Here is a 16,264-nt window from a genome sequence, read left to right as displayed (position 1 = left end):
ACGCAGCTGCAAGCAACACGATTGTAATGTTCAGCACACTGACCCTATGGAGCTAGTTAGGGACTAGCAGTACATTAGTGTACATGGGACACTATTTAAACATTTCCATAAATCCACATTTCAATTAAATAACCTAAATCAACTATAAATTGTAGTAATTCATATAAACATTGAAAGCATTTAAGAAAACGAAAAGTGCGCAACATGAAAATAGTTCCATTTACATTGTGTAATATATTGACGTCCCCAACTCGCCCCACAGATAGGCTATCCAAAGTCAAACCATGGTTGTACACCGGCATGCTGAAGCTAATCGGCGAAATCAATTCTAAGCTACTTCATTTTTTTTTTACCAGGTTACAGTTTCAAGTTTAATGTGTAGTTTTTCCAGAGCGCATGCACAAACGCTTCCCACATGTGACCACACTCGAGATACCCGCATCAAAGCATGCCACAAAGACCCAAATCTCGTTCTGTTGCATTTCCTAATGAGGACGAATGAAAGAGGCGAAAAATCTGTTAAGTTCAGCTCACTTTTAATGAAATACTTCCGCTTTTACCATATTGTCAAAGTCACTGAAGACATTCTACATTCATCTGAAAATAGCGTTCAGCTGGTCAAATGACCTTAAAAGCAAACAAGCCTCATCACCCCCAGTGGATTCACGGTGCAGGTTATGTACATGTTAGTGATACAGTCCATTATAGGAAAATAACCCCAAACAACCCAAATTAGTGTGAATTGATATTTTAAAAAACAGCAAATTAACTTTACAAAATTGTCTTTTAAGGCTAGCATCGGCAATATGATTATGAGACAAACATTATTGAGAAGCTACAACAGAACCGGCTCTAGCCTGGTTATCTTCCTGCAGTTGTACACATTTTGCCCTGCATGATTTACATTAACATTTTAGTCAGTCACTTAATAAACGCTCTTATGCCATATTAATATGACGTCTGAGTAAGTGACGAACTAAATCCATAGGGGGCCCCCTGGAGGTCACAGACCCTGATCACTGTTCCCTGTGTGTCCGATCAGCAATTCAACCATGATTACTACAAGTTTAGATTGTTAAATTAGTCCAGCAATCTAAACAAATGTAGGTGACATGGGCTAATTAAGTGACAGAAAAAAAATGTTGTACAGCCACATTTCAAAATTACACCTCGTGTATTGTTCTATTGCAACTCTTAACAGTACGTTGAGACCCCACACTAAGTTGAGACCCACATCAATAAAATTGGGCTCGGGGCCCCCTAGCGGCCGCGGGGCCCTAAGCGGTCTCTTAGTGGCTAGGGCCGGCTCTGCACTACAAATAAAATCAGATCATTCACAAGTATTCAACTTTATTCATAACATAGCAAAAGAGACCATTAACATAGCCATCAATTCATATAAATGTACGAGTTCTCCAGAAATAAAAACCAATCACTCTTTTTTTTTTGTTCAAATACCGGTCTTCCTCCCTGTAAACATTACAATAATTTATATAAAATTATTATATCAATCTCCCAAATTAAATCTGATTATTCATTTAAAAAAAATGTTCTCCACTGGTTTGTTTGTCTTCTTAAATATAAAACAGCAGGCTGCAAAAGTTCTTAAAAGAAAGGTGGAGAATAAAATCGCTTCCTAGGAGTAGAGTCCAGTCCACGGGTGCATCTCTATAGTCTAAAGTGGATTCCTCTCCGTCTCCTTTCCTTCATCTGCATTGACATGTATTGGAAATACCCAGTAGGCACCATACTCCCTCCCTCATCCTATTTTTCAGAGCAGTTCAGATGAAGGAAAGGAGATGAAGACACACCCATGAGTTCTGACCGAGTCTGGAAGACTCCCAAGTTGATGCTGTAGTTTTGTTCAGGGTGAAAATGGCATCCGATCATAGCTTCTTCCGGCGGGTGACTGGTTTGGGGAAGATGCCCTCCAGCACTCGTTTACGTCGGAGGTTCATCCGAGGGGCTTCGTTCTCCTCCACCACCCTACTCCTCCTCCTCGTGGCACGCTCGGCCGGGCTGGGCATGGGAGAGATCAGATCCACCTTGGCTGGGGTAGGGGACGCCGGGGCTGCTTTGGGCCTAAGGGAGAGTTAGGGGGAAAATAAGAGAGGAACAGTCATCTTGTTGTGACTTCTGGAATAAACACAGCCAAAGAAGTGGGGTAGGAGCATTCACATTGCAGATGGTGTGCTATTCTGAGGACAGATAGGGGAAGAAATCGAGAGAAAACACAGAGGGCTGTATGTCAAGAGGACTTACTTGGTTGTTCGTCTCTTGGTTGTTCTGGTTTTAGCAGCCGCCATCTCGATCTCCACCTCCTCTCCTGACGAGTTCTTGTCCTGAGCAACAAGAAGATGCACAAAGCAGAGACCAAGCTTGAAGATGACCAACAGCAACCTGACATGGACCTAATGACCACGTCCCAGTTCCATTTCAACCCCTAGGCTCCTTCTGTGATCACAGCTCAGAGGACGGGACAGTTGAGCAAAATATGGCAAAGGCACCACTAATCGTATTGGAGGGATAGGCAGAGCCACCATCATCACCGCCATGGAGGCTGTGGAGGAATATGAAACACGGCCAGTCCTGTGTCTCGTCTAACGGTTAGTTTCAGTCTAAAGGATGTGACCAACTGACCTCGTTAACAGGGCGTGCTGCGCTGGCGTCCGGTCGCCTGGTACGAGTAATGGGAGGCGCAGACACGCCATTCTGACAGGGCGACTCTGCTATCCTACCTGTCACAGACAGAAGGTCATCCCAAACGTAAGAGAGAGCCAAAACATTCATATTCCTCTACAAAGTTTGACGTTGTGGCCCAGGCCCGGTTACTGTCATGTGCTTTGTGACAACTGCTGATGTAAAAAGGGCTTTATAAAATACATTAGTTTGATTTGATTGTGGTGAAGACGTGGAGCTCCTTACCTCTAGTTCTCCTCCGAGGTGGTGAGTAGATGAATGAGTCCCTGACAGGGCTTCCCTGTTCGGCCTCAGACACCAGCATCTCCACCATCGGGGGTGGAGAGGGCGCCCACTGACCTTGCGACTTGATACCTCTCCTATTGGCTTGCACCATCTCCGTGACGACCAAGGTCTCACCCACTTCCCGTTTGGCCTCCTCGTCGTGGAGTCTCTTGATGAGGGCGTCGGCCACAGGAGTTCCGGAGTCCACCTCCAGGGGTGTCTCCAACAGGGGCAGGTCCTCCTCCTGGTGGTTCCACAGACGGCTCCTGGTTAGTCGACAGAACGACACAGGGGCGTCTTTTGTGTTCTCAGCGGTGCCTTCGCCCCTCGTCTTCCTAAGGCTGCGGGGAGGGTCCACGGTGAACACTTCCTCTTTCTTTGTGAAGAGGGCGAGGTTCACACCCCTTCGGGTCGACTTGCGGGTCACCCTGCCTGGACTGCTGGTCTGCTTTATGTCCTCTTCAGCATTTGGCTTCTCTTCCTCAGGGACCGCTGGGGTCTTGGTTCCAGTTCGGCTCTTCCTAGCACTGCGTGTAACCGACAGCGCTGACCCCTTGCTGGCTGTTTCATCCATGGCTGTTGGTTCCTCTTCGCCCTCCACCTGGGTGTTCCTGGTCCGCCGAGTTCCCGTCCTCGGAGTGGCCTTCTGTTGGGTGCGCCGTTTGGCCGGGGTGGGCTTGGAGTTGACCACAGCAGCCTCTGTGACGAGGACCGAGACCTCTTCCTCTCCTTTCCTCTCCTCTCTCCGAGGCTCGGGTTCTGGCTGGCGTTCGGTTTTCCGGGCGCTCCGTCGAGGGGTGACGGGAACTCTGGAGTCCTGTCCGTGATGGCCACTCCTGGTGATCCGTCTAGGCGTGGCCGGGACCTGAGAGTCTGTCTCCATCTCAGTCTTTCCTGCCAGCCTCTCTTCACCCTCTGACCCAGGTCTCTCTGGCTCCACTGAGGTGAACTTCACCATCTTCCTCTGCATGGTGACCCAGCACATTGGGGTGGACGGGGCTTTCCTGACCTCCAAGGTTTCAGACACAGACTCAGACTGGATGTTGCGAGGCTTGATGGGCTCCCTCTCCTCCTCACTTGCTGTAGAGAGCTTTGCGGTTTGAGGGGTAGCCACATCTCTTATGGCTTCTCCCTGGGCAGGTTCATGGTTGTCTGACTGGATGGGTCCTTTGCTTTCTACCCAAGGCAGAGGTTGGTCTGCAGGGACAGCGACAGGCTCCATCTCTTTCTCAGCATCCAGCTCAACGTCATCAGCCTTCATCTCCTCCTCTTGACTCTGAACACACGGGACAGTCTCCTCTTCCATGGTCACCTCATCTGTTCCCTTCCTCGCTCTGCTGGGCTGCTCGTTCTCAACCAGGACTGGTGAAGGCTCTTCTGCTTCGGTTGGTTCAGCAGGGATCTCATCTGGCTCTTCTACATTGTCTACTTCAACATCTCCATCTTCAGCTGATCTGGTTGGTTCCGTCGCGGTCAGTTCATCTTCAGCCACCGCCTCAGAAGATTCAGGCAGGATGTCTGTGACTTGAGGAACATTCTCCTCCGACAAAGCCTCAGGTCCATCAGTCTCTGTCTCCGTCCAGCTATTAAAGCTTGCCTCCAAGGTGTCCATCTCAGCCCCCTGTTCCTCCTGGGGATCAGCCTCAGCAAGGGGGATGTCCTGGTCATCTGTGCCCAGGCAGATGACCTCCGGGTCAGCAGCAGGCTTGTCAGACGCTCTCTCTGCGGTCAGATGCTCAGTGGGTTCTAGTGGTACCTCCAGTGGTACGGTGTCTGCATTCCCATCCTCAGCCTCCAGCATAAGAGAGAAGCTGCTGTGGGCTTCAGAGAGGGGTACCTCCGGCTCACTGCCTTCCCCCACCTCGGTTTGACCCAGGCGGACTCCGTCTGCCAGGGCCTGCCCCTGCGCCTCCAGCAGCTCCAGAGGAACCAGCAGGGTGGTGGAGGGCTTCAGCTCTGTGTAGCAGACCCCCTCGTCTCCTGCTGCCCCCAGCCTGATCATCACCACCTCCCCGTCCATGTCATCCTCCACCATCTGTAGGGAAAACACACCGAGAGACGCATGAGAACTTTTATAGAGCACAATCTAGTTTAACACCACTTATATGCATGAGTTAGAATTTCACAAGACCGCTTTACCTTTAGGTCTGCCTCTGGGGTGACCAATGAGAGCACGGCTGCGTCCTGCTCCGATAGGTCAGACAGGAACTGGGGGTGTGGCTGTAGGGGCAGGGGGGCTCGCTGCCTCCCGTTCCCCTGCACCTCCTCGATGATCTCCACCTCACTGCCAGAGTCCTCAGAAGGGGCGTCTGACGACGACTCCTCTTCATCCTCCGACGCAGCACTAGAGAGTTCCTCACTGTCGTTCAGGCTCACCACAGCTACAGGGAGGAGGGAAGAGATCCATCAATTGCAGTCACTGATACAGGACAACAAGAAGTAACAAGCTATTCTGAACATTCCACACCATTGGTCGGTATTGGCCCGAGAGGTGCCAACTCCACTGCCGGCCAATCAGAACAAATAATCCTTTGTGGTTGTAGCTTGTTCAGTTAGCCTGCATTAGATCTCTGATCGCATGACCTAGGGTCATGGGGTAAAGGTCACGAGCAAGAGGTCACTCACAGTGGGAGTCGGTCCCGGTGGTGTCTGACGAGGCTACAGACTTCTGGGTGGTGAGGGCCGGGGGGGCAGTGATAAGGGCAGGCTCCTCCTCCTCTACCACGCCACACACCGGTTCACTGCACAGGGGGGAGAGGTTGAATATCAATGAATAGTTGTAAACACATACACACCCAATGCTGTTGTTGGGATGCGTTTTCACCTGTTGAAGGAGGTCCAGTTGTCAGAAGTCTCGAGGATGCACGAGTGGGTCAGGGGTGGAGACAGGCCACTGCCAAATAGGTGGCACTCTACAAACTCGTTCAGATCTACAAGAGGTAGAGAGGGAGGGAGAAGGCACAAGAGAGGGGTTCAACAAGGTCATCGTCATTATGCATAGGTTTAAAATCAACTGCATCGGGATCAGTCGTCTCTGTGTAAAACTCATCTAAGCTTCATATCCAATGCTGTTAGTGGGAAAAGCTGACCGAGCTAAACCTGTGGTTACATCAGAGTGCCCTGCACTGAGCTCCACTCACAGGCCCTCTGCACATTATCAAAGTAAAAATCACTTGAAATGCTTGGGGCCTTGGCTTATACTGTGTGGAAGCTCTAAACTGTGCAAGACTCCCTAAAACCATTTAACGTTTCTGATCGTCTTGGGTCATTTTTAACCCATCCCTTCAACTGAAAACCTCAACCTTGTGCTGGATGCACGCTCAATTTGGGTGTTCCCTTTGACTCAATACTACTCCTGAGAGAATAATTTAACACACTATATATTCACAGAGCTGAAACCAAGCAGGACATGAATGCAATGTTTTTACATTTGGCCGCTGGTGCAGCTGTAAGTTCTTCCTAGCGGAGTCCTCACCTGTATGTTCCATGTCTTCCACTGGTTCAATCGGTGCAGTGGGTTGTGATTCATCCTCTCCAGTCTCCTCCTCTACCACCATCGCCACCTCTGGCTGCTCTGCAGTCTCCACTGCAGGCTCATGGTTGGGCTTCTCTTTCTGGTCAAGGTTCAGTTCCTCAAACACTTCCGTGTCTGGTGTCAGTTCTACTTTCTGTGCGAGCCTTGGTTCCACTACAATTTCCTCATCCTGTTTAGCCTCAGGCTCTTCTTGTTTGGGGTTGACCTCCATCTCCTCTACTTCCTGGTCCGACTCCTGATCTACAGCCACTTCCTCTTGGCTGTTGACGGTCTCTTCCTTTACTTCCTGGTCTTCTTCCTGCCCTTCCTCCACAGACTGGGGGAGAGTTGGCTCATTGGCTGTTGCAGGCTGCACTTCCACCTGTGGTGGCTGGACTTCTGGTACTGCTGGAGTTTTGAGGTTAACCACCACTTCCTCTTCGTCTACGACTTCATTGGATGGCTGTTTAAGCGCCTCCTCCCTCTCCAGGTCTTCAGGGAGAGGTGCATCATGGAACTCAAGGGTGGTGTCTATTGATAGGACAGAGGCCTGGCTCGTTTCCAGGCCCAGGCTGAGTCGTCCTGGCAACGTGGTTACCACAACGACCTCTTGGCCAGAGGAGCCGCTCTCAGACTCTCCTTTCTCTGGTGAGGGCTCGGGGACCGGTGGTGGCAGGAACTTCACATGTGTCACCTTCACCTCATCCTCCTCTAACTCTTCATCATCCTCCTCATCAGCAGCAGCTGCAGGGTGTGATGTCCAGGCCATCAGTCCAGCCTTGGGCAGTGGGGAGCCTCTGGTCAGCAAACTAATTTCATTCTCTGTTGCGATCTGCACAAAATAACATAAATCATTAACACACACAAGGGATACGTTTCTGAACGGTCCATGTTTGTTTACAAGAAGAAATCTCACTATTCTAGGTGCAGCATGTAGCCTAGTGGTTAGAGTGTTGGGCCGTTAACCGAAAGGTTGCTAGATCGAATCCGAGCTGACAAGGTAAAAATCTGTCATTCCACCCCTGAACCAGGCAGTTAACCCTCTGTTACTAGGCCGTCATTGTAAATAAGAATTTGTTCTTAACTGACTTGCCTAGTTAAATAAGGTTAAATAATTTTTTTAAATTAAATGTTTCTAAATGAGGCCCAGTGGTCCGGGGGTCTTACCCCATTGCTCCAGCGGAGGGGGTCTTTCTCTGGCATGGCCGTTTCCTTGATGAAGGTGATGCGGCTCTCCTTGGGGCGCGGCGGAGGGGTGACAGATCGCCCAGGGGAGGTAGTGGGGGTGGCCATGGGCCGCAAGCTGCTCCTCAGGATGGATTGGGGGGTGAAGGCCGAGAACACGGGGCCGGATGCCGCCAGCGCTCGCGCTCGCTACGGAAAGAGAACACAACCATGCAGAAAGTGGCGTTCAAACACAAAATGGAGGAAACGTTACAATGGTATCTGACTGCAGCAGGCTCATGTCTCAGCCACAGTGGTATCCCAGACCATGAGACTTCTAGTTAGAGTTCATTTCCAACCTAGCTTTAAAATCCTATCAAATTAGGGAGTCGGGTCACCCCCGTGCCAGTGAGCCTCAACAGCGCCTTGGAATGGATGTGAGAGCCCATGTGACAGTGGTGACGGTCGACGCCCTTCCCCTTGGTCGGTGTCTCACCTTGACCACCTGTGGGGTCTGCAGCAGACTAAGCTCTGGGGCCTTGTTGATGCTTTTTGGGGGGTTCCAGGAGGTGGCCGACCTGGGGGGCGTCAGCAGTGGCCGTGAGCTCTCCGGGGGAGTGGTCTGAGGGGAGGGGTGCACCACCAGTTCTAGCAGCCTGGGGGCAGAAAGAGGAAGTTAAGAAAGCATGTCAGATGTGTCAAAACCATCACGTCAAAGCCCTCTATACAATAGAGCTTCTTCCATACAAGCACACACTTGAGAAACATATACATAACGAGAACTTCCACCCACATCTCCCATTGACATCAATGTACGATTTGTTACATGCAAAAATGTCAAGTTTGGAGTTTGGCCCCCTGTGTCGTACCTGGACTTCCTCTTGGAGGTCATGGTGATAGGCATGCCCACGAAGGCCTCGGGCAGATCCCGGGAGGGGAATGGGGGGCTGGGGCACAGTGCCTCTGCTGCACTGGGGCTGGGTAGTGTGGAGAGTGGACAATCATTCAATGAACAGAGATACAAAGCCACTTACCATTCACATCTTAGAGCCAAACTAAAAGATAGGGTTGGGTTTAGGACAGGGACGAGCGGTCTCACCTCTTGAATGGCGAGGACTGGGGCGTGGCGTTCCCTCCCACCCACACCTCCTCGATCTTCGACAGGACATTGTTGATGAACGCTGCTCTGGTCAGCACGTTCTCATTGGCCGACCGTTTGGCGATGGTCGACAGGGGCTGTGGTCGCGACACTGTCAGAAGAACACACGAGGAAGTCAAGGGTCACGCAAAAAACATGCAACACATCCGTTTTATACAAAAGGAATCAATGCGTCCAAAACAGAGGCTGAAGGTCATAGTTGGTTCCACAGAATAGAACGCTGTGACACAAACACACTTGTTCCAATTCACATGATGGTTGAATCCGAACAGAAGTACCACCAACATCCAAGTCAAGCATATTCTTGTCCGTTGAACACCGAAAGTGTGTGTACAGAGTAGTTAATGAGAAGCTAGAAGTTGGGTGAGATCCCGTACCCTCTCTGAGGATGGTGGCAGGGTGGTGGTACGGCTTAGACCTCTCAGTGGCCAGCTTCCTCTGGACCCGAGGGAGAACTTTCCCGTACTGGTCCAGGATAGAGTTCCTCGTGTGGGTTCTCTCCTTCAACTTGGGATCCCTCTCATTCTGGAGAACCGATATATGAACGGAATGGAAACATTTATGGAAACATACAGAAACACCGCACAATAAGGCATACCGCCATCTCAACACAACCGGAACCCATGTTGGGGCTCCTTGATTGACTCATTTCTAACACTTGTATTGTTCTCATTCCAACTTTTTTTTTTTTTTACAGCATTTCTAGTTGTATGTTTGAGCATGATGAAGTGTATTAATGAGTCAGACTTACTTGAAGTTTATTCAATGTAAATGTGTACGTACCACCGTGTTCATCTTGAGGGTGTGGTTGAGCTGCAGGGCGGGGACGTAGTTGGCCTGCTGCAGGTAGTGCACCATCAGAAGCTCCCTGTTCTGGAGACCCCCTGTACCCTGTAGGAACCTCTCCAAGCACTCCTACACACACACACACACACACAACCTTCAAGGACAGGATTGGCACAACGTCTGAACACAACTGTCTTCTTAAATTTTTTAATGATGAGCATTCAGCTAGCAACGCCAGAGTTCTGGGTTTGATTCGCACTGAGGCCACCAATACCAAAATGTATGCACTCACTGTTGCAAGTCACTTTGGATACAAACGTCCACTAAATGGCATAATATATTGTTGCAAGTCACTTTGGATACAAACGTCCACTAAATGGCATAATATATTGTTGCAAGTCACTTTGGATACAAACGTCCACTAAATGGCATAATATATTGTTGCAAGTCACTTTGGATACAAACGTCCACTAAATGGCATAATATATTGTTGCAAGTCACTTTGGATACAAACGTCCACTAAATGGCATAATATATTGTATTATATATTTAGAAAATATACACTGAACAAAAATATAAATGCAACATGTAAAAGTGTTGGCTCCCTGTTTCATGAGCTGAAATGAAAGATAATCCATCCACCTGACAGGTGTGGCATATCAAGAAGCTGATTAAACAGCATGATCATTACACAGGTGCACCTTGTGCTGGGGACAATAAAAGCCCTCTAAAATGTACGGTTGTGTCAAGCACCACAATGCGAAAGATGTCTGTAGTTTTTAGGGAGCATGCAATTGGCATGATGACTGCAGGAATGTCCACCAAAGCTGTTGCCAGAAAATGTAATGTTAATTTCTCTACCATAAGCTGCCTCCAAAGTCGATTCAGAAAATTTGGCAGCACGTCCAACCTGGCCTTACAACAGTAGACCATGTTTAAGGCGTTGTGTGAGCGAGCGGTTTGATTGTCCATAGCTTATGACTGCCCATACCATAACCCCACCTCCACCATGGGGCACTCTGTTTACAACGTTGTAAACAGAGTGCCCCATGGTGGAGGTGGGGTTATGGTATGGGCAGTCATAAGCTATGGACAATGAACACAATTGATCTTGAGGCCCATTGTCGTGCCACTCATTCGCCGCCATCACCTCATGTTTCAGCATGATAATGCATGCTGCATCCATGTCGCAAGGATCTGTACCAAAATTGAGGAAGCTGAAAATGTCCCAGTTCTTCCATGGCCTGCATACTCACCAGACATGTCACCCATTGAGCATGTTTGGAATGCTCTGGATCGACAGCATGTTCCAGTTCCCGTCAATATCCAGCAATTTCGCCGTCATTAAAAATGAGTGGGACAACATTCCACAGGTCACAATCAACAGCCTGAACAACTTAACGTGACGGAGATGTCGCGCTACATGAGGCAAATGCTGGTCACATCAGATACTGACTGGTTTTCTGATCCACGCAACTATTTTTTTTTTTTAAGGTATCTGTGACCAACAGAGGCATATCTGTATTCCCAGTAAATGTGAAATCCATAGATTAGGGCCTAATGAATTTATTTCAATTGTCTGATTTCCTTACATGAACTGTAACTCAGTAAAATCTTAGAAATTGTTGCATTTACATTTTTTGTTCAGTATAATTTAGCTTCCTGGTTTCAGCCACCCTGTCAGACAGGAAACCCGGGGGAACATGGCATCGTACCTGTTCAGCGAGGCCCAGAGGCAGTTTGAGCAGCTCCTTCATGAGACCCAGCTCCTGACAGGTCTCATAGAGGAACCGTAACAATTCCTCCGCGTTCAGACGGTTGGAGTGCTGCCTCAGCAAGGCCAACGCCTCCACCAGACACCTACACACATGGAGGGGAGGAGGAGAGATTACACACACGTTTATGTTATCAAAACTCAACGCAATCACTGTTGGCAAGGATGCCAGGAAACACACCCCCACCTGTTGTGTAGCAACACGGAGAGGCAGAGTTGGGCCTGAGCAGTGGAGGAGAGAGGGGGCTTCATGACGTGGAGGTAGCGTAAGGCGACTCCGTGTTGCCCCTGGCACATTAGAGCCTGCAGGACGTGGCCGTGCTGCCATCCCCACAGGGACGGGGAGGTGGCCGGATGCAGGAGAAGCTCCAGGGAGTTCTGGAAGGGTCAAAGGGGACAAATGGAGGACTGTTTAGGCACTACCAACAATCTACCAACTAATCTTTCTAGAAAATATAACAGTATACGCCAAGGGTACAAAACATTAAGACTACCTGCCCTTTCAATGACATGTACCGACCAGGTGAAAGACATGATTCCTTATTTATCTCCCTTATTAAATCCCCTTCAAATCAGACTAGATGAAGGGGAGGAGACGGGTTAAATACAGATGTTTAAGCCTTGAGAGATGGATTGTGCATGTGTGCCATTCAGAGGATGAACAGGCAAGACAGAAGACGGGTAAGTAGGTGCCAGGCACACCGGTTTGTTTTAAGTCCTGCAACACTGCTGGGTTTTCCACGCTCAACAGTTTCCCCGTGTGTATCAAGAATGGTCCACCACCCAAAGGACATCCAGCCAACTTGACACAACTGTGGGAGGCATTGGAGTCAATATAAGCCAGCATCCCTGTGGAACACTTTCGACACCTTGCCCTGACAAATTGAGGCTGTTCTGAGGGCAAAAAGGGGAGGGAGGAGGGTCCAACTCAATATTCGGAAGGTGTTCCTAATGTTTGGTTTACTCTGTGTACATGACAAATTCCAAATGGGAGTGTATGACAATGCTCATCAATTGTTGTGTGTGTACCTGGTGGTCGTGGTGGTCCAGCAGCCAGAGGCCCTGCACCAGCTTGACCAGACCGATGGGGATTGCGAAGGCATTGGGGAAGGACTCCACAGACGCCCCGCTCTTGTTAGAGAAGTACATCACATCCAGCAGCAGGTAGATCACCTGGGGGAGGGGGTTAAGGCTCAAACACACAGAAGGGGGGAGATGTCGTGTCTCACTGTTCGGTGTGTGCGCGTGCGTGCATGTGTGGTGATTCTAGCACCTGGACTAGAATGTCCAGTTGCTAGAATGTGGGTTAGGAGTGTAAGGACTGGACAAATCAAATTAAACCAACTCCCAGAAATGAATATGTGGTCAAATGAGATGGACGGCGGGAAACAGAGGAGATCAGGATACGATGGCGTGCTTAGCAGTCTCATCAATGTTTTCCAGGAGGTAAATATCAAGCAGGCCCTGTGGACAGCAGAGAGAAGATGATCAACACAACCTTTTGTCGTCCCATTTCCACATCGGAATGTCACTTCCATGGCATCAGTCAAAGCGTCGGCTCAAGGTGGGATTGTGATCATTTTTGGGCTGTGAGTGAGTATGCCTGGTTACCAAACGCTTACGTGTAGCGTAGGGGGCGGATACTGTCCCGTCCCACCCTCGTCCCGTTTCCACAGGTCAACCAAACGAGCCCCGCATTGGGCGACCAGGCCGTCAATCATCAGGCAATCGGCACACCACTTCCCCCTGAGCAGACGCAGGTGGTTAATTCGGAAGAGTTTTCCAGAACAGTCTAATTTGCAGTATTGCTTAGAACAGACCGTTGACACTAATATCACAGACAAAATTATCTTCATATTCAATATTACTGTACATAACAAAATAACTGAAGTTAAACTTCTCTGGTCTTGGGTCGAGGTGTTTTACTGTTAGTTCTGAACCAGGTCTTTGCAGGTAAACGGCCTGATGTGAACAGCACTCACTTGGACAGTTGCTGCAGCTCCTCTCTGCGGAGGGTGTAGTAGTTCTGGATAACTGAGTAGCTGTAGAACGGCCTGGAGATCTGCACAGCGTCCTCATCTGGTTGGGGGGGGAAGGGATTTACCACTATTATACATCTGTTACCAGTGGACATCTCTAGGGCTGCATCCAAAACGGTGTCCTATAACCTATGAAGGCCACTACTTTTGGTGTACATGATGAAAGTGGTCTAGTCTCCAAAAAAAGGGTTCACTGGAATATGGTCTGACCTCAACACGACAGATGTTTGAATTGATTCAGCACACAGTCTTACCAGAGCCCTCAGGCAGGAGACCGGTCCGACAGAACCATAGGACCACCCGTGCGTACTGGGAGATGAGGCTGGACACCAGGTTCTTATTGAGGAGTCCCAGCAAACCTGTACACAGAAAATCCCTATGATGCCCAACTCTGACACCTCATGACATGTGAATGTGTTGAGGAGTGGAGGCCACAGACACATGCACTTGTGTGCCTCAGTCTCTCCCTCTCGAAATGTTGCTGCTCCGCTTGGTCAACGGGCAGCGCGTCAATGCACCCGCCCAGCTTCCCATTGAAATTAATTTGCCCCCTACAACTATGCCCCTCGGGCTTTACCTCTCTGAGTGAGTTCCTGTGCCTCGCTGAGCAGACAGTGGAAGATGGTGCTCAGGTTCCCCAGTAGTCTCTGGCTGTGCTGCAGCAACTGGAGGGTCTGGGGGTCCGTGAAGTTAGACGAGCTGTCAAACAGGGGCGCACCTGGGCAGAGAAACGCATTTAGGAAAGACGGAAGTCAGAAAACACATCCCAAATCTGCTGCGCCAAGAAAAGATTGGAAATCCATAAATGCTTCTAGAATTATTTTCTTTTTTTAAAGTATCTAAAACACAGCCACAAGTTGCTACAGTTACCAAGAAAATACGCAGCTGCAAGTATTAAATAATCTAATGTAAAGCAGTTCCACAAGAGCTGTGCTGACAGCCAGTGTCATACACTGTAGCAGGGAATGAAAAAGAAAAAACAAACTCACATATGCCGTCCAGCTCTTCCTTGGTGAGAACCACCTTGTCCCAGGCCCACTCCAGAATGTAGCGCAGGTTCACCGCAGAGCCTGGTTGCTCTGTTAAAGGCCAACAATGTTACTTTAGAGAAATCCAATCTAGGTGTACATCTCAATAAACTAAACGGGCTCCCTCTCCATCTGCACGGATGTGAGTGAACTGGGCTTGGCGAGCAAATTCTGGGCCGGCTTCCACCATTATTGTTTTCACCTGTCCTGTGTCTATCGATCAGTGTATATGTAGTAGAGGAGATGAGGAAAGGAGGCCACCGTGCAGTAATGAGACGCAGCCAGGGTTGATCTAACTAACAGTGTGTCGTGTGTGTTGTCTCACCTTCAGCGGTCCACTGTTTGATGCAGCCAGTGATCAGACCCAGGGAGCTGGTCTCTACCGCCGTGGACAAGATGGCATCCAACTGCTCCTCCTGAGCAGAGAGAGGGAGAGAGTTTGGCCCATTTACAAAGCAACCTTCACTGCAGAGCTTTATCCATGACCTCGTAATACATCCACGTGGAATTACATAGTTCCTAAACTTTTAGGCGCTAGTAAGTTGGTCGAACAAACAGGAGCGACCTGTGAAAAGAGGCGGTGTCTGTACCTGAGAGAGGCTGGAGGGCTGCACGTCGGCCAGGCGAGAGGAGAGCAGGCCGGACATCAGGCAGCGCGAGTAGCCGTTTGAGATGACTTCACTGGAGCAGGAAGCAGCCTTCCTCAGGAAGCTCAGAGTCTGAGACAGGAATCGCATTAACTGTTTTTGCTAAGATAAAATGCTACTGTACGGACTACGGATGACAATAGGATGTGTAGCCAATTGTGTTGTGACACCCGATTATAACATCCACTGTGCCTGACAACTAGGGTTAACTCACCTCTTTCTGATAGCCAGAGCAGGTTAGGTGCACGAGGCCAGTGTTGAGCAAACAGGTTGCATCTGTTCCAAGGGAAAAAAACTACTTAGCACGTTAAAGACACTTACAAAACTTATCTCAATGGCTCCAAAGAGCTACATGTATTTCCAATTACTCTGTGCAACCAATGTCTCTGAACATAGTCCTCTTCTCAACTGAAGCCTTTTCCTTTATAAAACCTTTTACTGTGAGGGTGTTTAAAGCAGGGGTCGGCAACAAGCGGCCCAAAACCTTCCAACAAGTGATTGGTTTTGGCCTCCCGCAAAAGCTCTTTAGGGTAGGATTTTCATTTTTTGGTAATTAAATCTTTAAAAATAAAAATAGACTAAAACCACCAGAAATCAAACAGAAATGGTTTAACACGTCTGTTTGAGAGAATTCCCACAATATAAAAATGGAATCAAGGTGTGAAAGTGTGTAAAAATACAAATAAATCTATTTTTTGGGGTTTAGTTTTAGTCAATTTGCAGTGTTCACATTATTATAATTATGTTCCGTCCCCCCGATGATCCACGCCAACAAAATCAGCCCTGAATCTAGTTGCCTACCCCTGGTCTAAAGGCTCTTGCAGCATGTGGGTATTTATGTGTGTGTGTGTGTAACTTGCCAAAGTTGTATGTGGTGGGTTTGAAGAACTGTTCTGGCGGGGGGCTGGTGTAGGGCAGGCCACGGCTCAGGCTGCGCTCGTGCACCAGGATGTCCAGCAGGGGGCAGGGCGACGTCATCTCCACCACCGTGTCCAAAGACCACACGGCAAGGTAGGGACAGCTGCGCAGAGACTCCCCCGTTCTGACACACACACACAAACTCAACCATTGCTGATTTGAAAATAATTTGACATTGACATCGAACGTAGACTTGTTTGTAAAAATCTAATCTAGAATATATGTGAAAATACATGCAGAAAACATAAGTGAGATAACTAATAACAAATAA

General features: G+C 48.9%; 1 protein-coding gene across 2 annotated transcripts in view; it reads right to left on the bottom strand.

Annotated features, from left to right (window-relative positions):
- Positions 1–519: 519 nt before the first annotated feature.
- LOC139383346 (protein ELYS-like) overlaps positions 520–16,264 on the bottom strand; it is a 40,725-nt gene continuing 24,980 nt past the window's right edge. For both annotated transcript variants that reach the window (XM_071127851.1, XM_071127850.1), the window contains exons 10-36: positions 15,936–16,117; positions 15,290–15,351; positions 15,019–15,147; positions 14,754–14,844; positions 14,390–14,479; positions 13,978–14,118; positions 13,655–13,759; positions 13,344–13,440; positions 12,984–13,107; positions 12,769–12,825; positions 12,391–12,534; positions 11,549–11,739; positions 11,303–11,447; positions 9,585–9,716; positions 9,179–9,326; positions 8,742–8,892; positions 8,512–8,619; positions 8,139–8,298; positions 7,646–7,852; positions 6,440–7,310; positions 5,789–5,894; positions 5,590–5,705; positions 5,104–5,345; positions 2,926–4,999; positions 2,641–2,738; positions 2,263–2,342; positions 520–2,082 (exon numbers count right to left, since the gene is read on the bottom strand). In XM_071127851.1, coding sequence (XP_070983952.1) covers positions 1,887–2,082; positions 2,263–2,342; positions 2,641–2,738; positions 2,926–4,999; positions 5,104–5,345; positions 5,590–5,705; positions 5,789–5,894; positions 6,440–7,310; positions 7,646–7,852; positions 8,139–8,298; positions 8,512–8,619; positions 8,742–8,892; positions 9,179–9,326; positions 9,585–9,716; positions 11,303–11,447; positions 11,549–11,739; positions 12,391–12,534; positions 12,769–12,825; positions 12,984–13,107; positions 13,344–13,440; positions 13,655–13,759; positions 13,978–14,118; positions 14,390–14,479; positions 14,754–14,844; positions 15,019–15,147; positions 15,290–15,351; positions 15,936–16,117 — 6,247 coding nt within the window. In that variant the 3' untranslated portion in view covers positions 520–1,886. The remainder of the gene's footprint in view (positions 2,083–2,262; positions 2,343–2,640; positions 2,739–2,925; positions 5,000–5,103; positions 5,346–5,589; positions 5,706–5,788; positions 5,895–6,439; positions 7,311–7,645; positions 7,853–8,138; positions 8,299–8,511; positions 8,620–8,741; positions 8,893–9,178; positions 9,327–9,584; positions 9,717–11,302; positions 11,448–11,548; positions 11,740–12,390; positions 12,535–12,768; positions 12,826–12,983; positions 13,108–13,343; positions 13,441–13,654; positions 13,760–13,977; positions 14,119–14,389; positions 14,480–14,753; positions 14,845–15,018; positions 15,148–15,289; positions 15,352–15,935; positions 16,118–16,264) is intronic.

Source organism: Oncorhynchus clarkii, chromosome 25 (assembly GCF_045791955.1).
Source record: "Oncorhynchus clarkii lewisi isolate Uvic-CL-2024 chromosome 25, UVic_Ocla_1.0, whole genome shotgun sequence".
Classification (NCBI taxonomy): domain Eukaryota; kingdom Metazoa; phylum Chordata; class Actinopteri; order Salmoniformes; family Salmonidae; genus Oncorhynchus; species Oncorhynchus clarkii.
This window is presented reverse-complemented; position numbering and strand designations above follow the sequence as displayed.